Source organism: Eublepharis macularius, chromosome 2 (assembly GCF_028583425.1).
Source record: "Eublepharis macularius isolate TG4126 chromosome 2, MPM_Emac_v1.0, whole genome shotgun sequence".
Lineage (NCBI taxonomy): Eukaryota > Metazoa > Chordata > Lepidosauria > Squamata > Eublepharidae > Eublepharis > Eublepharis macularius.
This window is the reverse complement of record NC_072791.1, coordinates 232,092,733-232,120,415: the sequence shown is the minus strand read 5'-3', so window position 1 is coordinate 232,120,415 and position 27,683 is coordinate 232,092,733. Positions and strand designations below refer to the sequence as shown.

Sequence of the window (27,683 nt, the reverse complement as noted above, 5' to 3'; positions counted from 1 at the left end):
CTGGGGAGTCCGGCGTTCTAGACCCCCCTCTTCCATCATGATACTTCGGATCCTCACAGCTCTCAGCATCATTCAGCTGGCCCATCAAACAGGTAAATCATTTCTTTTCAGCGACATTCTTGGGGAGAAAACTTCTCCAAGTGTCATTCTGCTGAGAACTAGCCGTGCAAGTTATACAGTTGTACCCTTCTAAGCCCATTGACCTATTTAGGATTGCAATGTAAGCACCACGTAAATTAGTGAAACTTACATCTGAGTAACTATGCATAGGAGCAGGGTGCTTGCAAATGGATTGAAGGGCAATCTAACCTAAATATAACATGGGATTTAAATTAAGTGTGCTATCCCTGAATATCAACAAACAACTTGGATTGCATTAATCTCCATTCAGTATTCTTGAAGAATAGCTTAACTGCTTGAAGAGCAGCTTAACTGCATCTTAACTGCTTGGATGGGAGTCATATACGAGTTGATCTAGCTAAGGTCTAGCCAGCCTCTACCTTTATCCAATACAGCCCCGCCAAGACCAGGCAACCTTCCTTAGAAGGTTCCAGCTTGCAGAGACCTCTTGGTGATCTTCCACTTATTGCGGGTAGTAGTGTACACTGTACAGTACTGGGCTAGGGTGTGACATTCTCATTTCATTTGAAGCCCAGCACTGACTTGGCTTCAAAGGCCTGAGCTGCTCCTTCCTCTAGAAGGGTTTATTTATGTGTGCTTGCACAAGGGAATAGCGGCATGACAGGAGGAAATCTTGTTCACCCATCCCCACCCACAAAAACTCTGGGATGTCCCAATAAGTATAAAAAGTACATTCATAAGTAGCAGCATGAAGATCTCAAATGGGTTGCATTTGACTATTCCTTTGTGTTGTGTTATGTGCCGTCAAGTCGCTTCCAACCTATGGCGACCCTATGAATGAAAGATGTCCAAAAAACCCTATTATATACAGACTTGCTCAGGTCCTGCAAACTGGAGGACGTGGCTTCTTTTACTGAGTCAAGCCATCTCGTTTTAGGTCTTCCAGTTTTCCTAGCATTATTGACTTTTCCAGAGAATCTTGTCTTCTCATGATGTGTCCAAAGTACGATAGCCTCAGTTTTTACGTTTTAGCGTTGACTGTTCCTTCAGATATCTCCATTTCATATACCAATAGGAATGGACTCCCTTGGTATATAAGAACTTGTGGGCACATAGCTAATGTCTTTGTCTTCTTTTTCTGTTAATAATATTTCTGTCCTGGCTTCTTCTCTCCTTGCTATAGAGTTTATAAAGAGCACCCCCATTATTAAAATTGTATAAAAATACCGGCTAAATAGAGGTCTTAGTTTCCATTGGAAGTGTTATCGTTGGCAGGAAGTCATGTTTTGAGAAACTGACAATTATCGAGTGTGTAGCTTGGTTACAGTAGGTGTAAAATGTGATCAAAAGTTTCCAGGTAATGATGCCAATTATTTATTGGTCATAGATCAAAAAGCATATTCTGAGCACCAGATATGAGGTGGAGTCTGCAGGGTTCCCTGCACATAACACTTCTTGTGCAAGAAGGAATAAAGTTTTTCCTGTACTGTTTGCTTTCCTATGTGCGTAGGATACAGCACAAGCTATTGTAATATACTTTAAAAAACAATTAAATCATGTGAACTGTTTGTTGTATGTTCCTTCATTCTCCATTCATAAAAATAATATTCAAGCGCTATGCATTGCTGCAGACTTTGTTCTCTTGTTTGCACAAGTGGAACTATATGCTAAATACGTCTTCCTTTCTCTCCATGCACCACTAGATCTAGTGATCCAAGCCATGATCTATGTGAGAAATGTTAGATTTTGGAACCTCTTTCAGATTCAGATTTATTCACACAACTAGCTTCTCCCCCTTATTATCACTTCTCCAATAGACGGTTGTGTTGCCTTAATGTTCACTCTGTTACTAAGGCCACATTAGAATGCAAAACATTGTGTTTATATCATTTTAAATTTCTCAAGTCATCTATGTGTGAATTTCACTTCTCAGATTTGTTCCAAGTGGCAGCATAATATAAATATTGACAAGAAAAAAGAATGTCAAGCTCTTCCCTGCCGATGTTATTAAAAGCTATTGCTTTTGAAAAGGATGGTTGAATGTTTTGACTCTCAAACACACTTCAGTTCCTTATCTCTTGGTGAAGGGTTTTGTGTGAATTTATGTTTGATCATCCATATTTTTAAACAGCGTATCTGCTTATGATCCTTACCCAGAGTTAGAATTCCTGGCTACTCCAAAGCAAGTCTACTTAGAGCCAAGCTACATGTGACTTTTTTCACGTGGAGAACTCTTGATTGTTTTCGCAAGTTTTCCTGGGAACTGAAGTCCTAGTATCCTTCTCCTCTTTGTTAGAATTGCTGCCTGAGGAACCAGAGAAAGTTGGCGGCAGCAGCAGCTTTTGCAAATCGTTCCTCCAGTCACAAGCCTGCTGGACAAGAGGGCTCTCAATGATCGTTTGGGGGTGGGCAGCTGCTACTTTCTCCCTGGGTGTCCTTCTCCCGGGGAGCTGCTCTGGAGATTCTTCTGCTGTCACTGTGGCTGAAGCTTCACTGACACGGCGGCTTTCTCCAGAGCAGCTCCCCAGGAGCAGGACACCCAGGGAGAAAGTAGCAGCTGCCCACCCCCAAACGATCATTGAGAGCCCTCTTGTCCAGCAGGCTTGTGACTGGAGGAACGATTTTCAAAAGCTGCTGCTGCTGCTGGCTTTCTCTGGCTCTTCAGGCAGCAATTCTAACAGAGAGGGGAAAGACTTCAGTTCCCAGGTAACTTGCGAAAATAATCAAGTGTTCTCCACGTGAAAAAAGTCCCTTGTAGCTTGGCTCTTAGAATCCTAGTCAGGTCTAGTCAGTGGAGCTTACTCCAAGGAAAGTATTCTGAGGATGGCACTGTTTATCTGTGAGGTACAATAAACACATGATTACACCTCCAGAGAGGGAATAAGCTCCATTTCCATAAAATAATGATAATGTTCTATGATCGTATAAACCTGGCCTGGATAGCCCAGGCAAGCCTGATAACATCAGAGCTTGGAAGCTAAGCAAGGCTGGCCTTAGTTGGTAATTTGATGGGAGAAGGTGGCTTTGCAAAGGCAGGCAATGAAAACCATCTCTGTTAGTCACTTGCCTTGAAAACCCCAGCAGGGGTCACTATAAGTCAGCTATGACTTGAAAGTACTTTCTACCACCACCAGCATGATCATGTGGCTGAAGGAGAGATTTTGTGGCGAAGTGGATTGGCACATGGACTTGGGCCCAAGTTCCAACCCCAATGCCATCAAGTACTTGCTTCAAGTTCTTTGAGCAGGGCCAGAGCCATCCTTCTTGGCTCAGTGGGAGCCGACTGCATTTTCAGGCCAGGATCCAAAGAACCAGCGAGGTCCTTGTCACAAACAGCCATGTCTGTCTGTCCTGTTGCCTCTCTATTATTTATTATGTATGAAACATTAACAACAGATGTGCACGCATTGAATTATTTTTAAGGTCAGAAGCTTTTGCCTACTTGTGAGTAGACATGGGCATGAACAGAAAACACCCCCGAGTATGGTGTTTGTTGTTCGTTGCCATCCATGAACAATGAACATTGACGAACTTGATCCCATTCATGAACATGTTCGTTGTTCGTTGTTCGTGGGGGCCAGCAGGCTCTCCTCCAGCCATCAAGGTCCCTACTGCACCACTCCCAGAAACCCTACCTGAGCAGGCAGCAGGAAATGTACCAGTAATAAATAACAGCTTGGCCCCAGAGCCTGGCAGCAGCCCTGGAACCTGAAGGGATGGATCCCTATCCCACCCCACACAAAGAAAATTCAAGCTCCAATGTGCTCGCCCTGTCTCTCTAACAGCAGCTGTCTCTCCCTGAAAGTCAGAGCTGGGAGCCCCCCTCCCCCCTGGTCTTTTCCTCTTGTAATAAATTTGGAGCTCTACACTTGAAAGGAAGATCTGCCTATCAAGCTAAATTGAGCTTAGATTGGGGTTTCCAGGGCAACAGCAGGAGTTCAGATAGAGTTCAGACAATCCCTGCCTGAGTTGCCATGGGAATTGATTGCAGGTGCCAGATTGTCTGGCTTGACAAACAGCAATGAACAGCAACGAACGAGGCTTGCAACGACCATCTGTTCGTTTAGAATGGGGCTTCACGAACAGCTTGTTCGCGAGCAGCAGATTGGGCTGTTCGTGGGGTTTTTTTAGTTCATATTGCTGTTTGTGCCCATCTCTACTTGTGAGCAAGAGCTTCTTCATGTAAAAAGGAACAATTACAAGGGTGCATGTGCAGACTAATATAACAACAACAACAACATTAGATCTGTATACCGCCCTTCAGGACAACATAATGCCCACTCAGAGCAGTTTACAAAGTATGCCATTATTATCCCCACAACAATAATCACCCTGTGAGGTAGGTGGGGCTGAGAGAGCCCTGACCCAAGGTCACCCAGCTGGCTTCAAGCGAAGGAGTGGGGAATCAAACCCGGTTCTTCAGATTAGAGTCCCGCACAGTTAACCACTTTCTGCATGACTTGTAATAATAAGTGTAATAGCATATTAATTACAATCACCTTACGTGGCTGCCATATTTTTTATATTTCACAAGCATGACAGTTGTTAATATTTCTCAGTCACCCACAGTGATAATTTTAATAAGGCTGAAAACAACCATTGAGTAATGACATACCCTTTGGGCTGATTTCAGGCAAAAAATCCTCGATCCTTCAAATCATGGTTTAGGAGTTTAGAAATATGCTGCGGACTGACTCCCTACCAACTCCATTTCCCTCCTCATGTGTGCTCAGCAGCCCCTGCCCCCCCCCCACTCATTCCCTTGGCAAAAAGTTTCAAGTCATGATCAAACTGGTTTGTAGATCCAGTTTCTAAGCAAACTCTTCTTTTCCCACTTCACATGTAAATTGCAAAGTTTTGTAAAGAAAGAAGGGAATCCTCATGCCCAAAGGGAAGGATGAAAACAAAGCGCTTTACTTCATTTATGCCCCTCATTTATGCCCCAGTGGGGACCCCAAATGGCTTGCATCATTCTCCTCTGGGTGTGAGTAACGGGTCCGAGCTCACCCAGCAAACTTCCATGGCAGAGCAAAGCTCTGGAGCAGCACCTCGCAGATCCTAGGCGGACACTCTAACCACCACCCCACACTGCCTTGAGCTCAAGGCTGTGTTAATGGCCATTATGAGTGAACCAACTCTGTACGTTTGGCAGGATGCTTGTAGAATACTTAAAGCAGCGTGAGCTTAAAAAAACCTCAACACTACTCAAGTCAATGATAGCCAAATGATGGCTTTTAGGTTGCACTAAACCTGTAAGCTAGTTTTGTGAAGCCCCCTCTTCATCAGTGATGGGTGCTGAACAGCTGGGAGGAAAGACGCTTCCCTTCCGTTTCTCTCCCAGCATCACCTCCCTGTGTTGCAATGGAAGTTCACCCCTGAATGCTGGTGATACCGTCGAAACAAGGTGCCTGCTGAATGAGAAATGGTGCTGTGCAGGGCTTTTTTTCTGGGAAAAGAGGTGGTGGAACTCAGAGGGTTGACCTCGGAGAAAATGGTCACATGGCCGGTGGCCCCGCCCCCTGATCTCCAGGCAGAGGGGAGTTGAGATAGCCCTCCGCGCTGCCAAGCAGCGCGGAGGGCCATCTCAACTCCCCTCTGTCTGGAGATCAGGGGGCGGGGCCACCAGCCATGTGACCATTTTCAAGAGGTTCCGGAACTCCGTTCCCCTGTGTTCCCGCTGAAAAAAAGCCCTGGTGCTGTGTATACTGCAAAGTCCTGTGTGAGCTGAAGCATAGCTTCTGATGAGAAAAAGTAAAAGACTGGAATACAAGGGCAGATTTCATAATGGAGCAGCGCAGGGGAATTTTCCGTGGGTCTGTACTGGGACTGCTGCCACTTTACTAGTTTGTAAAGGACCACTATTCCATATCTTGCAAGGCAGTCCAGGTACGCTCTTCTAAATCCATTGAAGCGAGAGGGCGTGTGTGTGATTCTGTTTAGGACTGCATTGTAAGAAATTTTAGGAGCCTTTGATGGGGGATAAAATACAGGAGTGCAAATCTGTACATGTTACGTATATGCTTTTATGTACATGTTAGCCAAAACAGTCTCCAAAGCCACGCTGATTCTTTGTCAGTATTGATTTGGATGGGAGTTGAGCAAGGGAAAATGACACCTTTCTTGCAAATATGTCTTACCAACCCCCAAATTCTTTTTTTAAAAAAATACTTGCTTTTTGTATGGGGAAATGGCAGTGAAAACCAATGCTTAAGCATTTCTCCGTTGTTGTTTTTTAATTAAACAAAATTTTATTAATAAAAAGCAGACAATACATTACAAGATAGCATAGATTAACAAGTAACAATTGATAACTAAAACACAACCCATAACCAAATAACAATACTATATACAATGTAAGGTAACAGTGATAAGGCTTAAATTCTAAGAAATTAGAATTCTCTGTTGTTTTTAACACCCTGAATCACTGATTCTGTTTCCCTCCTCCCTGAAAATATGGCCATGTGATAAACAAGCAAGCACGTATCGCATCATGGCTTCCTTTGACTGGTGGAACAGCCTGCCATTTCCCAAATTATAGTAAAGCAAGTGGGGGATCCACAAGATTTGCATGGGGGCACCTCATTCTTCCCTCCCCTCTATTTCCTCTTTCCTTCCCACAGCAGCCTCCGTAGCCTCTCCCCCTTCCCTGCTTCCTTCTCTCCTTCCCACCCACCCACCTTTATCTGCCTTCAGCTTTCCCGCCTTCCTTGCTGCTAACAGCCTCTCCCTGGGAAGAGTCTGCCTGTAACAGCTGCTGTGCTGTGCCCAGTTGTGTGGCGTCGGACGCTGGGCTGGGCCCAGTTAATTGGTGGAGAACCTGCAAGGATTTGCAAGGAGTACCTTACTTTTCCCTATAGGCCACTCCCCATGCTATTTCCTCTTTTCTTCCTCTTCCTCTTGGCAAACCCCATGCCAGCTCCAGGTCAGGAAAGTCCTGGAGATTTTGGGGGTGGAGCCTGGAGAGGGAGGGGTTTGAGGAGAGGAGGGGCCTCAGTGGGGTATAATGCCATAGAATTCACTCTTCAGAGCGCCATTTTCTCCAGGGGAACTTGTCTCTGTTGCCTAGAGATCAGTTGTAATTCCAGGAGATCTCCACCTACCACCTGGAGGCTGGCAACCCTCACCTGTCCTTGCTTCTTTTTCTCTTTCCCACCTACTAACCAAACTACCTTTTATCTGTCCTCCCTTCACCTATTTTTATTATATATTTACTTCCTTTATACCCTGCCTTTCTCTGCAGTGGGGACCCAAGCCAGATTACATCTTTCTCCTCTCCTCTATTTTATCCTCACGAGAACCCTGTGAGGTGGGCTGAGAGTATGTGACTGCCCAACGTCACCCAGTGAGCTTCCATGGCAGACTGGATATTGGAACCTGGATCTCCCAGATCCTAGTCTGAAACTACTAAAAACTACACCAAGCTGGCTTTTCTGTGATGGCTGCTGTTGAACAGTGAGGATGCCGGGCCTAGCCCTCTTGAGCCCGCCTTCAAAGGCCAAAACAGCTGTGGAAAGTGCCCTGACGCTCCTGCCTTTTGCTGACAGAAACCAAGGTTTGAAGGCTGGCAATACTGCTGTGGTTGTCTAGCAATGGCTGCTGAGGACATTCGTTTCTTAAAGCTACAGGTGCTGCTTTGGGGGCGGGGGTAACTCCCATTTTTTAATAAAGAGTTCAGATTTTTCAGCGTACCTGGGGCGTTTTTCAGGTTTGTAGAAAGATCCGTCTTGTCTGGTCATAGTTCCAGTCTCTATTTAAGTAACCACAGATTTGGCGATGTTGGGAATTAGATATATTAATGTTCAGGGCATTGTCAGGTAAAAGAAGGTGACTTTGGAATGGCAGCACAGATATCTTTCATCAAATGCAACCAAAACAGTTCCTCACTTGTGAGACATATTCAGCTCTGAGCCAAATAGATGACCAAAGGACTTTGGGGTAGTCGACATATTTCACTACATTATCAAGTACAGAAAAATTTTCAGTCCTTGTATGGCAGGCAAGTATCATAATGTTTTCCTCAATGAGTAAATTTCCTTAGTGACTTCCAGCAAGCCTGATTCAGAGTTGCGGTAAAGACAGCACAATACGGCACCTGAGCAGAAACAGGGAAGGATATAAAAATCCTGACTTAACATTATACGCAGATCGAGTCTGAACTAGCCATGTCCTGTCAGCAAAGAGTTTCTAGGTTTATGGTAGATAGCTAACAAAAATTGCTAGGTCTGTATTCTCTTCAGCACTGAGAATATAAACTTAGTCCTGGAAACTGATTAGAAAAGGGTTTGAAAAATCAAGCATTGTGTGGATTTGGATACGTTTACATTATGGTCACATTTAAAATGCTGTCTCCAACTCTGGCTACCTCATCTCAGAAAGTACACACTATACTGGAAAAAGCATTTAAAAACTGCTAAAATAATCAAGAGCACCTTCTCTATGAAAAATCCAGTTTAGTTTGGAGAAAAAAATATGATGGAAGAAATGGAAAAACTTGGGAAAAAAATCTACAAAACTACATAATATAATACTTCTTTTCTCCAACTACTACAATCTGAAATGTGTAAATTTATAGTCTTGAAAATCCGTTAGATTCACATTTCTGCTATTTATGCTTTGTATGACCAGGATAGCCTGGGCAAGCCTGATCTCTGCAGATCTTGGAAGCTAAGCGGAGTCAGCCTTGGATAATAATTTGATGGGAGACCTCTAAGGAAGACGAGGGATGCTACCACCTCAATGGCGAACCACCTCTGTTAGTTTCTTGCCTTGATAACCCAAGCAGAGGTTGCTATAAGTTGGCTATAACTTAACGGTACTTTCCACCAGGGGTAATTTCGTAGAAAAAGAGCTGCAGGAACTCATTAGCATAACTCATTAGCATACCTCATTAGCATATGCCATACCCCCTCACCATCACCGGAAGTGTGTCATTAGCATAATTCGTTTGATCAGGCCCTAAAATGGCTGGGATTCGCTTGTTGACAGATGAAGGAGTGTTCCCATACCTGGCAGTGGCCTGATCAGGACCATTTTGGCCCCAATCTAGGCCAAAATGGGCCCAAAATGCCCCCCGATCCAAGCCGTTTCAGCCCTGATCCTGGTGGAAATGGGCCCCAAATGGCTGAAAATGGCCGTTTTGGGCCCGGAATGGGGCCGGAACGCGTTCCCCTCCAAATGAGCTCTGCTTTCCACCATTGCCAATGCTTTATGCCACAGGGCAAAATGATTTCTGAGAGAACCAATGTTAAGAAATATATTTTATGAACTTGAGGGGAAAAGGTGGGAGAACATGGAAGTGAGGGTTTTAATTGAAAATCTGTAATATTAATTTTTACTCACCCAATACAATTTTTTTTTAAAAAAGAAATATATTTTATGAACTTGAGTAACAGCTGCTATGAAATAAGTGCTGGGGCAGACTTTCAGTTGCTGACATGTATGTGCACATGTACTTGCTTTTTGATTGCAGACCGACATGACTAACCACCTGAAACTGTCTGCATGCATATGGGTGAGGATTTATTTCCTGAAACCTTGGAATGGAAAGTCAATAATCTAAGTATTGTACTCCACATTGCCATCAAATCTTCTGCTCAAAAAACTGGAAGCAGTTGTATAGAGTTCCCCCTATACTTTATTTTCTGATTTCCTATTGGGAGGCAGCAATTTACTGGACACATTCTGTGATATGGCTTGGGGATTTTTTTTTTTGAGTCGTACGTGCCGTGGCGTTCCTGGATGGTAATCGGTAGTGCCTCCACTTTTTCTCTCCATATTATAATAATAGAATTAATCGACTTGGAGCCTTTATATAATAGTGGTGGGGTGGCAGTTCTGCAGGTGGTCAAGAGGAGAATTTGGGATATTGAGGCGCAGACTATTAACGCCGGCAGCTCCGGAGTCTGCTCCCCTCACTCACTGTCCCTCTATTCCTCGCATACCACCATGGCGGCGTATATTGCTGATCTGATAAACCCAGTGTTCAGGAGGGCTTTTATGTTAGCGAGGTTCAATCTCTTTCCCTCAGCAGTGGCCACAGGCAGATACGGGGGTATTCCGTATAGGGATAGGCTGTGTGACTGTGCTCTGAGGGAACCCGATTCAATCTCACATATTCTTTTTCGCTGCCCCAAATATTCTGTTATGCGTAGTTTATTGATTCGTCCCCTTTTTCCTGCGCAGAGGGATTTTTTGGATAAGGATCTAAAATTTTTCTTAGCAGACAAGAGTCCAGCAATAACTCTATCCGTTGCTGAATTCTTGGCTTATGTGTGGAAGGGTAATATTTTATAAAGCCTCCTACGACTGTGCTGTATCTCGAGATAATTTTGCTGTCTGGGGACACGATTGTGCTGCCCTATGAACTTATTCTACAGCATTTCTTCTGTTCCGTCTGTATTATTTATGCCAATAAAGGTCGTTGCTGTGTAATAATAGAATCATAGGGTTGGAGGGGACCTCCAGGGTCATCTAGTCCAACCCCCTGCACAATGCAGGGAATTCACAACTACCTCCCCTTCCCCCACACACACCCAGTGACCCTTGCTCCATGCCCAGAAGATGGCAAAACATCATCAGGATCCCTAGCCAAACTGGCCTGGGGAAAATTGCTTCCTGACTCAAATGTGACGATCGGCATAGACTAATCAGATTTTCTTCATTTTGATAGTACTAACTGCAAAACCCAACCAAATAAACAACACAGCCCAGAAGTGCGTTCCGTGTTGCTGGTAAATGTATGTTCTCATGATTTTCAAGGGGAGCACCTAGTTGGGCAACCCTGTGTATTTTCAGTGTAGTAATCAGAAATGTATGACTTGGAAGTAGGGCCAATGCTGATTTTCAGCATACTCGTTTACGGTAAACTATTGCTGTTTTGTCCTTTGTAGACACGAACAGTTACAGGATACAGGCTGCACGGGTTTCACACTAACACTCTACTGATGTTTTTACATATCATGTTAATTGTCTTTGTGGAATTGTTTCTGCAGCTGCACAAACAACTTGTGACAAAATAGCTCTAAATGAGAAACTTCAGCCAGTTGATGCTTGCCAAGCTCGACCCCCCTGGGTGAGGGGCATGCACATATCTGGTCTGTGTGTAAATATGCATCGTGTGCAGGGCTTTTTTTCAGCTGGAATGCGGGGGAATGGAGTTCTGGAACCTCTTGAAAATGGTCACATGGCTGGTGGCCCCGCCCCCTGATCTCCAGACAGAGGGGAGTGTAGATTGCCCTCCACGCCGCTCAGCAGCGTGGAGGGCAATCTCAACTCCCCTCCGTCTGGAGATCGGGGGGCGGGGCCACCAGCCATGTGACCATTTTCTCCAAGGGCAACCCTCCACCACCTCTTTTCCCAGAAAAAAAGCCCTGGGGAACCCTAAATGAGTCCTTTATAATAGCTGCTATATGAGCTTGGAAATAAGATGGCCTGAGAACCTTTTAGATGTATATGGGGCAAAAGCCCTTAAATTTCAATTTATGTGAAGTCCTCCTCTAACACATTGAAGAACTTCTGTCTTGAAAGGCCTCATAGATGCTATATCTGTTTTATTGTTTTTGAACTAACTCAAGAGGAACGGAGTGGGAAGAGAATGGGACATATAAGCCGCCTGTCCTGGCAGGCTTAAACTCTGCAGACAGGCAATGCTTCTTTTCCATCTGTAGTACTTGATGCCAGTTTTACGAACTAGGTGGCTTCGAGTTCTGGCCAAGGCAGCAAGTTCCCGAACTCCTGAGCTAAAAATAAATGCAGAGATATTACACCAAGGGAGGGTAAGTGCCCCAAAAGGTACTTTGTGTTTAGATTACAAACTTGAGTGCACCGACTACATGCATGGAAAGAGAATGAGATGGAGCTGGGGGGATGGCTTTAGCTTTTAAGACTTGGAGAGTAGGCCGTAAATATACTTTAGGATTCTTCTGCATTTAACAGACACAAAAGGTTACTCTGACTGAGGAAGAACTCCTTTATGACTCCCAAGTCCTAAACTGTATTTACCGTAAGATGTTTTCCAATGTGTACGTTGGTAATTTGCATTTTGTAAAAAATGTCATATTTATTTAGGGTGCTTTTGTTAACCTGTCTGGCACCCCAGATACAGATGCTGTTCAAGGGATTCAGGTTCAGACTGTACCCTTGCCCCCATCTTCTGGCACGAGCACTAAGGAGAAACACTTCAGCTTGGCAAAGTGGGCAGCTGCAAGAACTGCATGCGTTATGTGGGGAAAATATTGGGCCATGGTGACCCAAATCCTGTGACACAAGTAGGAGAATTTTATGACCTGCACAAATCATGCACATTGGCTTAGATTTGTTCTGTGCATTGGCATGTTTTATTTTATATTATTTTTTCCTCCAACTTTTATTACTTGGGAGTGGAGCTTGGTGAGAGCAGAGCTGGGCAGGGGAGGAAGTACAGTGAATATGTGATAATGTCCAGTTCAAAGGTCAGTTCCTCCAACTCTTCTCCTTCCTGTGAGGTCACTTCCTTCAACTTAAATCCAGATTTTAAATTTAATTTTCTCTCCTCCTCTTTTCTCCAAACTTACATCACTTGTAGGCTTCTACAGGCATGTGCTCAGTAAATGTCACATGATTCCTAAATATTTGTGCTATTAGAACTGGCTGCTATCCAGTTACGTTCCATTTAGCCTTAAAAAAAGCTTCTAAATCACAAGAACAACATTCGATTTATATACTGCCCTTCAGGACAACCTAACACCCACTCAGAATGGTTTAAAGTATGTTATTATCCTCACACGACAATCACCCTGTGAGGTGGTTGGGGCTGAGAGAACTCTGAGAGAGCTGTGACTGAGCCAAGGCCCCCCAGCTGGCTTCAAGTGGAGGAGTGGGGAATCAAACCCGGCTCTCCAGATTAGAGTCCTGCTACTCTTAACCACTACACCAAATTGGCTGTTAAAATCCTCTTCAGGTTTTTCTCAGTGTTAAGGGGGAAAAAATTCACCTGAAGTCCCAGGGGAAGATTCCAGCCAACAGCAGTTCCGTTCTTTTCAATCCCCAACCACCCTCCGGCCTTTAGTGTCTTTACAGGCAGACAGTCAGTGACTCGGGATCATTAAAGTATACCGTAATAGTTAATAGCTATCCCTACCAATGTGTGTGACGGTGTTCCACATCTGAGTGTTTGGGTTGTTTTTGTATTGTGGAAGTTGACTCATTAACTGTAGCAACTGTTTTTAAGATCTGTGTTGGAGATAGAATTGCGGTTTCCCCCGGTGGGGCCAGGGGACCCCCCCCTTCCGGTCTCCTCTCCCCACCACCACTTATCTGGCTGGCAGGAGAAAAGGCATGGGACCGGGCCTCCTGGGGCATGCTCCTGGCACGGCATGACATCGTCTCTCCAAGGAGTGATATCGTCCCACAGGCCCCGGGAATGCTCCTGGGCTTCGCACTGGTCAAGTTGGCCTGTTCGGGGGCCCAAAACGGCCCAGCAAGAATCCTGGGAGCGCTCCCAGGGCCTGTGCAATGATGTCATTCCTGGAAGTGGCATCATAGTGTTGTACCAGGAGCACGCATGCACTTTGGGTGCATTTGAGGACATCCAAATATTAAGTGCTGTGTCCCCTGCCTCGCTGAGAGGGTAAGGCGACCTGGCAACCCTAGTTGGAGACTACTTGGAAATCTTTTATTCACATTTGTTCCTTTACAAGTGTGTTACAATACCATAGGAGAAACAGAAGGCTTGAAGCATCCATCTCCTGCAGCCACTCTGTCATTTTCCCCAGGCTGTACGGTGCCATAGCAGTCTATCGTTTGACATAGGAAGCGTGATTATAGGTGGTCGTGAGCTGGTTATGCTGGCTGGTGTGTGTGTAGGTATGAAAATAATAAAATCATACACTTGATTTATATTTAGAAAGGAAATAAGAATTCTTGATAGTAGGAACTCCATGCTCTGATAGGAAAGGAGGAGAGACAGATCCTAACTACCTATCCAGTCTAATAATGGACAGGGATGCCAGGACAGGGCCTGCATCCATGCTGCCAAGATGGAGGGAGGAGAAGGAGAGAGGTGTTGCCTGGAACAATGCCAGGAAGTAAAGGAGTGAGAGGGAGGAAGTCAGGAGGAGGAAATCCTGAGAATAGCAATCTACATATCAAAGGACAGTCAGAGCAGTAAACAGAGTGCCCTGACCTCTCTATTTTTCTAACTCTGGTTTGTCCCCCTCTGAAACCTGAGGAGAGGGACAGTGTTGAGTCCCCCTCTTCCAACAGAAAATTCCTGGAGATTTGGAGGTGGAGCCCAGGGAGGGCAGGGTTTTGGGGGGGGGGCTCCTGGGGCATGCTCAGTAGGGTGTGATGTCATAGAGTCCACCCTCCAAAGCAGAGATTTCCTCTAGGGGAACTGATCTCTTTTGTCTGGAGATCAGTCATAATTTCAGGAGATTGCCAGGCTCCACCTGGAGGATGGCGACCCTAGACGCTGCCATTTCCTCCAGGGAATTGAGCTTCGTAATCTGGAGATAAATTGTAATTCTGGGAAAACTCCATGCCCAACTTCAGTTTGGAAACCCTAATTTTGCAGCCTTGCCATACCTTGGCAGGCAAAATCCTAATGTAATTCCGTTTTTTTTTTCTGTTGTCATAACTAGGATAATTACATAAAAGAGTTGACCCCACAATAATGTTTTCTCTCTGGTTTGTCATTTCATGCCTCTGGTGAATATATATTACATAACGTGACTATAGCAAATGAAATAATAGTAATAACCACTCCGAATTCTGATATTTTTATAGGGAAAATAGAACCTTGTATTGCAGGTTCTTTCAGTCTTCCTGTAGACATGGCTCTAGAATAGACATGGGCCTGAATCGAAATACAAATCAAATTTCATGATGAATCAGGCCAATTTGTGTTTTGGGGAACGTGTTTTGTGAGGCTGCGGTTTTCACAAAATTCATGACTTTTTGGCCCGATTCGTTAAATTCGTGATGCTAGACAGGCTGGCACTGATACATTGATTCCCTAGGCAACATGGGCCAGGAATGTCTGCAGACCTTTTGTTGCCATTGAAAACCCAAATCTTAGCCCACATAACCTTGGTAGGCAGCTCTCCCTGCCAACTGGAGAGCTTCCATTCTGCCCTATACAGCGAGGAGCAGGAGGGTTAATCCCCTAGGCCTTCTGTAGCCATGGGAACACCAATCTCATCCCTCCAAACCCAGTTAGGCAGGTCTTTCTGCCAACCACAGACCTCCTGTTCTGCTCTATGTGAGCATTTGTTATATAAGGCACCTCTCTCTGCCTTGTGCTTTTAGTTCCAGTAGACAGAGAGAGAGGGAGGATCTGTTAGTGGGATTTGGAGTGAGAGTGGAGTTGGGAGCTTTTGGCTGGATTTGCTACTACTTCAAAAGAGACTGAAAAGCCTTTCTTATTTTCCTCCTTTGTCCTTGCTGGGAAGGTCTTTGGGTGAGGGTGCCTTCCCACCCCCCTAGTCTCAGGCCTTTGCCTGGCTCTGGGGCCTAGCTTGACTGAGGCCTCTCTTATTTTTTCTTTGCTTGTCTTTGTTTCTTCTTAATTCTTTCTCTGCTCTTTTGAGGGCTCGCACTCTTGTTGTTTTCTTTGGTTATATTTTGCGCACATCTCCCTCCTGGGCAAGTGTCTGTGTGGTGGTTTTGGGGCCCTCCCCCCAAGCCCAGTCTCAGGGCCACTGCCTGGTTCTGGGGCCCAGCTTTGTGGGTTCCGGTCAACGTTTTGCAGTCTTGGCCAAATTGGGAGGGTGAGTGGAAGAGAGCCGGCCGAAGTCTCCCTGCAAGTTTGGCATCTTTGAGTATGAAGGAGGCCGTTGAAATGACCTGGATTCTGACGAAACGTGAAACTAATAAATCGTATCGTGAAATGGGAGAATTTCATAGAAGTTCGTGTTTTGTGATTCACGGAATGTGACGAAACAAGAAACTCTCGTTTCATCCCCCCCCCCCCCCGTTTCATGCCCGTCCCTACTCTAGAACTTGTGGACTCCAGTGAAGAGGACAGCTGGGTTGGTAGCCTTCTCTTTCCTGGGCTGTTTGTCATTGAAATGGAGCATGAACTAGCTCCCTTTTACTGAGAAAGCCTCTATGCAAAGCCAGGGCTTCTCTACCACTCATCTACCCTTCCCTGGCCCATTTCAGAAAAATGGTTTATCATTGCCTGGAAAAGCAACAACAGAAGCGAAATATGCCCTCCCAGGATTTGCTGCCAGGCAAGACAGCTTGTGGTTTGTGTTAAATGTGCCTTTTCACCAGAATTCCCATCATCAAAGTGGTCATAAGGCCAGAGTAATATAACCACACGTAGCCACTTGCCATATCACCTGAGTTAAGAGTTCCTTTCCAAGGTGTAGCAAGAAGCCATGTTACTGTATCGGTATGCTGGTATGGAAGCAGATGCCTCTAGTATAGCCCTGTGAAAGGAGAAACCCCCTTGTATTGTTTTATTTCTTAATTCAGACTCACCTGAACATAGGAATCAAGCAGGCAGTTATGATTTTTATATTACTCAGAGAAGTAAGGGGAAGCCAGCCCTGTGTGAACGGCCAAAGATCCAGATCAAAGAGCATCACAAACTTCAGCCATGGGAAAGAGGGAAGCCGTTCCTCTCCACTTCCCCCAATGTTTTCATTTCACAGCGCCAGATGCGCTTTAGCTGTTTTGATGTGTTCATGGTCTCAATTGCACAAAAGGATCCGTCTCGCCCTCTGCACTAACTGATAAATATATACTTCCCTCAATAAACAACTTTATTTACCTCTTTTCCTGTGTTTCCTTCTTTCCCACACAAATAAACCAAAAAGGATTAGTACGATTTAGGAAGGGTTTTTTTTGAAAGGAAGAGTACACTAATGTGAGGCTCCATTTCAAGGTTGTTGGAGCCTGAAGGGTGGGGGTCTGCCCTCCAGCGTGGTCTCTGTGTACCGCGTGGTGTAGGATTGGTCTCAGAAACGGAGAGAGGAGGGGGGGGTTGTATCCCCCTTGCTCCCTCTCTCCTCCCCATGAGGTTGGCTTGGTTTGCTCTTCCCCTTCTTTCTGGCTTGTCACACTCACTCGTTCGCTCTCTCTCGTTCACACTCTCCAGCCTCTGTCCACTCCCACCTACCCTCACTGGCCATCCTTAGCTCTGCCCCTTAGATAGCCCTCCTGGAGGTAGCTCCCGCCCTTCCCCCAGGCTTCACCCTGTCAGGGCAGTCCCCGCCCCCTCGCCCCAATGGCCCAGTCTGCCAGCCTTTGCCGGCCTCCACTGGGGTGTGGGCCGGCCCTTGGCCTCTCCTCTAGCCTACCTCGTCACCCTGCAGGGCGGGCCTGGCTGCCCCTTGACAGTGGGTGGCCTGAGTGCTCTCTGCTGTGGCTGCCGCGTTGGTGACTCTGAAGCCACTCCTGGGCCAACAGGCAGGTGGGGTGGGCGGCGTGGGTTACGCCTTCAGGCCCTGCCTGAGGGTTGCCAGGCCTGCCTGCTACCCTGGCATCTGTTAAGCCCAGCACAACACCCTTTGAGTCTGCGGCAGGCTGGGCCACTGCTGTGGCCTGCTCGGCGGCATGCCTCTGGCTGCCCTCCTGCTCAGCGGCAGCCTCCTCGTTGCTCCTCTGGCAGCGTAGTGGCGGCATCGTCCTGCTGCCCAACCATGCGGCCGTCTTGGCGTCCTCCAGCTCCTCGGCCTCTCCCCCCAGACAACCAATCAAAAGGGTCTGTCCTCGCTAATCAACTCTAGGGTGACACGAGTCTGTACTCCTGTCATGAGTTGTTTACTAAGTGTCAGAAAACACACGTTTCGCAGAACTTCATGGCACTGCTTTCGCCGTCAGAAACATTGACCTTCACAACAGCATTGTATGTTTATATTATGCACTTTTCTACATCCTTAGGTCATCAGGAAAGCACTAGATAGTATGCAGTGGGAAATTGTAGACTACCTGTGTTTTGAGCAATGCATCTTTTTTATTTGAAATAGAGTGCGGTTTCGCCATTATTTCACTGTTCTTCTGCATTTTCATAGTGACTCTCTTCTTTACTTTGTGTCATTGCCAGGGCTTTTTTCAGCTGGAACATGGTGGAACAGAGTTCCGGAACCTCTTGAAAATGGTCACATGGCTGGTGGCCCCGCCCCCTGATCTCCAGACAGAGGGGAGTTGAGATCGCCCTCCGCGCTGCTGGAGCAGTGCGGAGGGCAATCTCAACTCCCCTCTGTCTGGAGATCAGGGGGCGGGGCCACCAGCCATGTGACCATTTTCACCAAGGGTGATTTAAACTTTTAAAAGCTCCCCTCTTGTTCCAGCTGACCCAAAGTGACGTCAGTGGCCCTGGGAGCATGCGTGCACTTCGCACACGCACATGTGTTACCAGGGGCACCACCTCCTGCCAAGAGTTGCCTGCTGTGCTGGCAACCCACTGAGTTCTACCACTTTTCCCAGAAAAAAAGCACCGGTCATTGCTATTCCCCTATTCATTTATCATATTGCAATAAACCTCTGTTTTGTTTTATTCATGTCCGTTTCTTTCTATGAACTAGCCCACTCTAACTCTTAAAGTGGGACCCAGGTATACAACAGGCAAAAGATCTGTTGGGGGCTGCACAGCAATGAGATACAAGTTTGCAGAGTAGCAGAGCTTGATAATAGCACAATGGAAATAAGTAGACAGACTTCTGTGATTCTAGCGCTGTAAAAATACTTTACTACATAATAGGGTAAAAAGGGTACATTTGGTAGGAAAAACAACAGTTTGTGACTACATCTTGATGTCTCAACTAGGTCCTAGAGAGAGAGAAGCTTAGATTGCAAAGAGGAGTAGACTGAATTTAGACTGCATGGTCTAGTAGAGTAGGAGTAATGAACAAAGAGCAATAAAACCTTAGTACATGTTGCTAGCTAATTGCCCCCCCCAATAAACTGGCTCATCCAATAGACAATCCTGGATTCCCTCATTAAGACTAAAGGCTCCCACTTTCTCTGGCGGGAACTTCTCTCGAAGCCTAAGTGGTCCTATGCTAACTAGCTATCTGACTAAACAAACAGAACAACAATTTAACTCTTTTCCTGACTGAGCATAGGACACTTGCACAAAGTCCAACAAGATGCTAGAATAAATGTATTTGCTTTCACCTCTTGACTCCCTCAGAGGAACCTTCCTTCTGCCGAGGGGTAGACACGTGCAGACCATTTGGGTAACAAAAGTTCTGTATAGTGCTGTTGTCACACCATGATTCGTTGTAGAGTTACGCCAGAGGATGTGGCCGTGCATGCAATCCTTCTACACGAACAGCGACTCTGCTTGTAGAAGGTTGCTGATCACAGCCAATTCCTCCCAGCAGTCATGTTCAGCCGATAACAATCACTTGGAGACAACATGTAGGAGACGGTTTGTGCTGAGCTGCAGCACGCTGACTTTGTTCATTGCTCTGATTGGGGCACTAATTGGTCTTAAAAAATGAAATCCTACCCTCAAGTCATAGTAGACTTATGGCGACCCCTGGTGGGGTTTCCATGGCAAGAGACTAACAGAGGCAGTTCGCCATTGCCTGCTTCTGCAACCCTGGTCTTCGTTGGAGGTATCCCATCCAATTACTAACCAAGGCTGACCCTGCTTAGCTTCTGAGATCTGATGAGATCAGGCTCTTCTCAACAACAGCGTAGTAGTTGTTGTTGGTATTATCCTTTACTCCATCGTGGCTGTGGACTGGGTGGAGGTAGGAAGGGGGCTCTCCACTGATCTGAGTGTCCATTTTTAAACTTCCTTTGCCAGCATGACTGTCTGCTCTGCTGATGTCAGAGAGAGCTCAGAGAAAACAACAAAGTCCCTACAAAGTGTATCCAGTGCTACTTAAATCTGGCTCTTATGCCAGCATGAATGAAGGGCATGTCATTAGATAGGAGACATAAACCTTTTCTAAGCAAGTAAATTCACACTACTGTGATATTACAATGTATAATTCCTGGTTTTACATTGATCCAGAGGAGTTAGCTGTATTAGTCTATAGTAGTGAAATAGTAAAGAGTCCAGTAGCACCTTTAAGATTAACTAAATTTATTGTAGCATAAGCTTTCGAGAGCCACAGCTCTCTTCGTCAGAGAGAGAACACACTTGTTCATCATCCTTTAGAAAAGTAGAATTTTCACAGATTTGCTAGGGCAAGAAACAAATTGTTGGTCCTAGTGGGGGAGATGTATGTTCATCTGACTTTAGAGCGAGGAAATAGTTTTTGCAGGTTTTTGTGTTGTTTCAGATGCTTTGCCTCATTTCACTGTGGGTAACTAAAGAGGAAAAAAACAACAATGTAAACATCACAGCAAACAGAGCCTCTTCCAAAGTACTTTCAGATCTCTTAAAAGCTATTCTTTTTCTCCAGACTAAATTTAGGAAGGAATCCTCAGTCTCTGATTAGAAAGCCACTCGGTTCTCCTGGTTTAGCCCTGAGGGGGGAAATGCCAGTGCACATTCAATACACATTCACAATTCCAATGGGGCCTAGAAAGTTTTTTCATTGCTGATATTATCACAATTCTGCAGAAATGACTGATTATATCTGGTCAAATTCTCCTTTTCACAATTAACATATGAAACTGGCTTCTGTTGCATAAGACCACTGATTTGTCAAGGTTAGCAGCATATCGTTTGATTGGCAAAGGATCTCTGGGTTTCAGGTACGGTTGCCGACTCTGCTGGGAAATTCTTGGGGATTTGGGGGCGGCGAGGGGGACAGCAGGGTTTGAGGAGGAGAGGAACCTTAGTGAGGTACCATGCCATAGACCCCACCTTCCAAAGCAGCCATTTTCTCCAGGGGAACTGATATTTCGCGTTTTCCCTGCAAGATGGCGCAACATTCCGGAGCCAGGTAAGCCGTCTGGAAACGGCCTGAATACAGTTCATGGTTTTTCACATCGGCTACCTTGAACTTTTAAATCTGGGGTTCCTGGGAATGAATCTGAGACCCTTTGAGTGCAAAGCCGATGCTCTGTCACATCCTCATTCCGTTCTCCAGCTTCCAGTAGACGTCATTTTCTTTCGTGCATTTTAAGACTTTTCTTCACCTGAAGTAGCTGCTGAGGCTGTTTTATTAACCATGGGAGAAGAAAGAGGCTCTTTAGGACATTCAGTTTAGCAGGACTCAGAGATTGCATCTAAATAAAAAAAAAATCCTTACATACGGTCTGATTTTAAGATTAAAATTCTGAAATTCCCCACAGGAAAAAATCTTACCGAAACCTTTATAACTTATTTGTATGAGAAAATATATTTAGGAGCACCATGTTATTGTGAAATATAGAGACCCGTAGTATGTGAAACCTTGCTCTCTCCTGCTCCTGGAATGGACGCCACCCATCTTTCCCCAGCCACTTTGGTTTTCCTGGTGCTGTGAGTGATGACGGCAACATGCTTCTCTCCTCACCCCTACAGAAAAGGTCATTTCAGTGTCGCAGCCTCCACTACTGGTAGCAGAGAACAAAAATGCCAGCATCTTCTGCAGCTATGTGTGCAAGAGTCCCGAGACTCGGACATTCAAAGCTTCAATGCTCAAAGGAACAGCCAGAGCCGTGGAAGTGTGCTCAGTTAGTTGGAATGGCAACGCTAGCACTCACAATGACAACAAGAGCGGAATCAAATGCCGTATAGAGGTCAACACAACAGGGGTGATGTTCAACCTGTACAACCTCAGCGTGAACCAGACGGATATTTACGTTTGCAAAATTGAGGCTGTGTACCCAGCGCCGTATCACCATGGTGAGAGCAACGGGACTGTCCTTCACGTGAAAGAAGGTAAAAAAGCAAGCATACCACGAACCCCCTTCCATGCTTATTGTCAAACCACTCACACTGCTTAGAAATGTGAAGGCCGGGGAAAATTCCGATGTCACCCATAGAATGGCTCAGCACCTGAAGATCCAGCAGAGCAGATGTCCAAGCCCTGCCTCTGCTAGGGATAATTTTGCCAGGACTCCGTGGCAACAGATGGGAGGGGGGACTTACTGGTTCATGGGGGGTTTGCAGTGACATCATCACGTTGCTGGTGATGAACCGATGTCACTCCCGTGCACCCACAAGTGATGTCACATCACCAGGAAATGTCGGGGAAGTTCTGGTGTTTAACCATAGAGCCAGGGCTTTTTTTCAGCAGGAACGCGGGGGAACAGAGTTCTGGAACCTCTTGAAAATGGTCACATGGCTGGTGGCCCCGCCCCCTGATCTCCCGACAGAGGGGAGTTGAGATGGCCCTCTGCGCCGCTGAGCGGGGCGGAGGGCCATCTCAACTCCCCTCTGTCTGGAGATCAGGGGGCGGGGCCACCAGCCATGTGACCATTTTCTCCAAGGGCAACCCACTGAGTTCCACCACCTCTTTCCCCAGAAAAAAAGCCCTGCATAGAGCTGATGTCACTTATAGTCATATGGGGAAGGACATCTCTGTGTTAGGATTCTGCAGACACTCTCCCTTTCCCCACCATTTCCCCCCATGCTAGCCACCGAGTAGTCGTGGGAATTGCCCGCTGGCTGTGGGGAAATGGTGAGGAATGGTAAGCCTGCCTAGTGAGCGACTACTTACCTTATCACAGGTCTGTTATTTTGCAGACCCCTTAGCTGCTAGGGGAAGAGGATGTAGATTCACAACTTGGTTAAGACTTGTATCAGCTTTAATTACCCCCCCCCCCAAAAAAAACTCTTTTCATTAAAAAGTCATAAGGGAGAATATGCAGCACTTGTCTGGATTGCCTAGAAGTAATGGTGGACAGGAAGCTGCAATTTGGCCAGAACTGAGTCAGTTAACTCCATTCCAGACCAAATCCTTCCTTCCTTCCTTCCTTCCTTCCTTTATATCCCCACCTTTCTCCCCAGTAGGCACCCAGGGTGGCTTACATAATTCTCTTCTCCATTTTATTCTCACAACAAATCTGTGAGGTAGGTTAGGCGGAGAGTGTGTGACTGGACCTAGATCCCTCTCCAAGCTTCCATGGCAGAGCAGGGATTCGAACCTGGTTCTCCCAGGTCCTACTCTAACCACTGTACACCAGTGCCTGTCTCTCAAGTGCTCTGCTCTTTTCTTCATTGGCTTCTTTAACAGGATAACCCAAAAGGCCTCATCTCTACAGGCCTTGTGTGAGAATGGGAGAAAACCCACTCTCACTTCTGTGGCTGGTAAGTTGTTTGAGTGGCAGGCCTGCACAAACTCTTCAAACACAAGTTATGGGCCTAGATGGAAGAGTCTTACTTAAATATTTGTTATATCCCCCCCCCCCTTAAAATCAAGTTGTCACTTCTGGATTTCTCGGCATTGTTAAAAATGAATCACTGAGCAAGAGGAAGCTGAGGTGTTATTGTTACACTATACATATGGTCCCCGTTTGCCCACTTATGGCTGGCAAAGGTTACTGCCCACTGATGCTTGGCTGATCACAGGTGGAAGCAGGCCAGCCAAATGGTGTGTGTGTGTGAGAGAGAAATCATTGTCCCCATGCAATGATGCAACTTCCAGTGCAACCTAGATATAGTGGCGTCTTACTGGGAATGACGCATTAGCACTCAGCAAAAAAAAAACATATAGAGTTTTTCACCCCCCAACTCTGTTGTTGGCTGAGTACAAAAGCAGGTGCGACGCCATTGCTTCTAGGTCATGTTGGACGTTGCATTATCTTTCTAGGACAATGATTATGCCCCCTGATAAGTTCCCACCTCTCCACCTCTCCCACTGATTGCCAGGTCATGCCTGGCAACTGTAACTATACAATAATAGTTTCCAGGGCTTTTTTCTGGGAAAAGAGGTGGTGGAACTCAGTGGCAGCGCTGGATCTAGGGTTGCCCGCGCCTGGGGCAACCCTTGGCCGGCCACCTCTCTCTCGCGTACTCCCCATGCAGGGCGGAACAGAGGCAGCGTGCGGGGCTGGGAAGCAGCCCGAGCTATTCGCCTCCCCACAGGCGAATGGCGTGGGTGGCCTCGCAGCCCTCCACGCTGCTTTTGCCTGCCCCGCAGGACAGGGGGAGGCCGGCTTGCTGCGCGCCCCCTGCCCTGCAGGGCAGGCAAAAGGCAGCGTGGCCACCCACGCCATTCGCCTGCCCTGCAGGACAGGGGGTGGCTGGCCGCCCCCTGTCCTGCGGGGCAGGTGAATGGCGCAGGCAGCCCCGCAGCCCCCCGCTCTGCCTTTTGCCTGCCCTGCAGGAGAGGGGGTGCGCTGCAAGCCCTGCTCAGTGGGTTGCCCTCGGAGAAAATGGTCACATGGCTGGTGGCCTCACCCCCTGATCTCCAGCCAGAGGGGAGTTTAGGTTGCCCTCTGTGCTGAGCTGGAGATCAGGGGGCGGGGCCACCAGCCATGTGACCATTTTCAAGAGGTTCCGGAACTCCTTTCCACCGCGTTCCCGCTGAAAAAAAGCCCTGCTCTCTTCTATTGCAATTAGTATTTAACGTAAGCTGTCCTGTAGCTTACCAAGATGTCTTCCCTTGCTGTTTCCTGAGTAGCCAGTCTCCTCTGTTGATTTCTTTTGCCTCATTCATCAAAGACATTAATATGAATGAATGAATTACAGCTGTGTTTTTTAAATCCTCAGAACCTCAGAAGCCGCCACAAGCCCCAGAACATTCCAACGCCATGGTAGCAGCTGTTGCCGTTGCCACTGGTTACAGCGTAGTAGCCACTGTAGCAGCAGTTTTAATCTACTGTCGGGTAAGAAGCACTCACTTTCTCCCCCACCAGTATGTACCTTGGGTACAATTTGATGTGGAGGTGTAACATTCTGTCAAATTTGCAAAGAGAAGCAAATCTCTCCCTTTCTACCCTCTTGAACGATTTGCTAATGATTTTTGATGGCTGGCGGAATTTGTTCCATGCCCAAGCAGGCCTGTTTCGGTGGAAGTTGAACTTTTTTGTAGCTCAAATCTGGCCAGATTATGAGAGAGGAAGGCTGGGTGGGGCTGGCAAGAAGAAAAGGGGAGATAACACAAAGGAATGCTATGATTTTGGAGGATGAATGCTGTTTCAAGACCTGGGCAGCTGGACCGGCCTCTTTCGGCCTCCTCCAGTGATAGAGATGGAAGTGAAACTCCTACGGAATCTCTCTGTTTGCTAGTTAGAAACCGACACTGTAAAAAACCCACACAGCAATCCTAAGTAGAGTTAAACCCTTCTAAGCCCATCAACTTCTATGGAGTTACAAGGGTGTAACTGTGCCCAGGTTTACAGTGCTTGAGGCTGTATACTTCCTTGGGGTGCCATTGCAACGCTGGAACATTCGTCCTGTATTTTTCATTTAAATTTAACATGTGATTTTTGCCCTCCCTAGTCTTTTACATTTTATGACACTGTACCCTCTGGATCTACGAAATAAGTGCTGAATTACTCAATGAAAGTCCAACCTTTCATTGTAAAAAGTAATGAATACCTGGATAATTGCACACTTTGTGAAAAGCTATCTTCTCTTTCAATGGGAATTTCATTTACTTTAATTATACCCCACTTTTCTCCCTGACGGGGACCCAGCGTGGCTTCCAACATTCTCCCCCCCCCCCTACACTTTATTGTCCCAACAACTCTGTCAGGGAAGCGGGGCTGAGAGAGACTGCCCAAGCAAGCTCCCACGGCAGGGTGCGGATGTGATCCAGAGCACCATTTCACAATGGGATTTTGGCTACTGAGTATGACGAGATTAATACCTAGATTTTCTTACTGTTTAGAAAGGCCCTTCACAGATGTGTTTTAAGAATAAATAAATAGAGTGGCATCCTCTGCAAACTCAAATTGATAATGCCAGATTTGAGTCCGGTAGCATCTGAAAAACGAACAAGATTTTCAGGGTATGAGCTTTCAAGAGTCAAAGCTCCCTTTATCAGATGTCATCAGGTATCTGATGAAGGGAGCTTTGAATCTTGAAAGCTCATACCTTGAAAATCTTGTTTGTCCTAAAGGTGCTCTTGGACTCAAATCTTGCTGCTCTATGGCGGATCAACATGGTTGTCAACCTGAAACTGATAATGGATTTGTTAATGATACTTCCTGGCTGTTTCACTCATTACAAGGAAGTGGAGATAGAACATAAACAAGTTGCTCATCTGCTGTCCATGCTTCTTGTTATTGTGCAAAGGAGCACCCCATATACAAAGGTGCTCAAACTGAACATGCATAAGGAGCGTGCGCATTTCCTCATCGGAGAGATGCGCAAGCTGCTCATTTGCACAGTACCTAGAAGTATAGGGAAAGGATGTGTGCCAGTAATTTGCCTAGACTGTTTTTCTCCTCCTCTACTGTGCACATCCCTCTTGCAGGAGGAGGTGAACCCCCCCACTCCTAATATTTTCCTACCATTTTCTCTTTGCAGTTAAGAAACAAGAAGATGAGGCTCCCTCGAAATGACTATCACAACATGATTTCTTGGCAAGCGAACAGTCCAAAGAAAAGGAACAGTCAACCGAGTGCTCCAGCAAGGACTTACACTACGTACCGCTTTTGGGAGCCATGATGACTTAGCGACCAGTCTAGGAACATGTATGGTGTATGTATTCTTGACTGTGGGGAGAATGAAAGAACATTCTAGCTTGGAATGTCTTGGACATGTCTTGGAGCTTTTATCAGTCTAAAGGATGAGAACTACAGGTTACCGTAGGAAATGGACAGTAGAAAAAGAGAATTGAATTCCGCTGCATGGCTGCATATCCCTTTCTAGCCCATCTGCATTTCATCTGAATTGCTTACCTTTTGTGATGACTTACGACGAATCATGCTCTTAGTTTTTATAATTTACACAGAATGTGTAAAGAATGTTTGAAAACTCACAAATTTGCCAGCAAAGAGTTTTTTTTAAAAAAAGATTCTGTCTCTTTGAATGGTAATACTTAGAAAAGTATCCAGCTTTTAGAAAATGTTGGCCTAGTATTATGAAGAATATAGTGCAACATTAAATGAAGTGAGTGATTAGCTAGATATCTTTGCCCAGTTTGTAAAATGATTCAACCAGAGCTTCTGAATCCTGTATATTACCACTCCCCCCAGAAACAAATTCCCCATACCACTAAAGCAACTGATTTGTAAGTCAGTCCTTGGGGAGACCTCTTGGAGAGCTTGGAAGAGGAGGAGTGTACGCGGCTGCTGTGTTGAGGTTTGCTGACTCATCAAGTCCTGACCAAGTCATAGATGAAGCAGAGAGACTGGTTCACTGACTTTTTTGGTATCACTGGTTCTTGATTAAACCTCTGTAAGAAAGATAAGAGCAGCAAGTCCTTTCACTGCATGGCCTCAGGCACCATCTGGGTAGTCAGATGATAACACGGGGGCATGGCATTTGCCTGCAGCAAAGGGAGGGCTAGATTTTAAAACACAGTGGTTCTTTTTCTATACTGGGTGCTTTCTTCTGAGCTGATTATGAAAAACCTAGAGGCATAATAGTAAAGAGTTCAGTAGCACCTTTAAGACTAACCAACTTACTTGTAGCATAAGCTTTCGAGAACCACAGCTCTCTTCGTCAGATGCATCTGACGAAGAGAGCTGTGGTTCTCGAAAGCTTATGCTACAAATAAGTTGGTTAGTCTTAAAGGTTCTACCGGACTCTTTACTATTTTGCAACTACAGGCTAACACGGCTAACTCCTCTGGATATAGATGCATAAGGTTCAGTCCTGCTACTTGCCT

The 27,683-nt window shown here is 46.0% G+C and overlaps 1 protein-coding gene across 1 annotated transcript; it reads left to right on the top strand.

Moving 5' to 3' along the window:
- On the top strand, positions 1 to 27,433 carry CD28 (CD28 molecule). The gene is made up of 4 exons (XM_054972369.1): positions 1 to 92; positions 21,479 to 21,838; positions 24,614 to 24,729; positions 26,378 to 27,433. The coding sequence occupies exons 1-4, from the start codon at positions 38 to 40 to the stop codon at positions 26,516 to 26,518; spliced, it is 672 nt and encodes a 223-aa protein (XP_054828344.1). The 5' UTR covers positions 1 to 37; the 3' UTR covers positions 26,519 to 27,433.
- Positions 27,434 to 27,683: the final 250 nt, after the last annotated feature.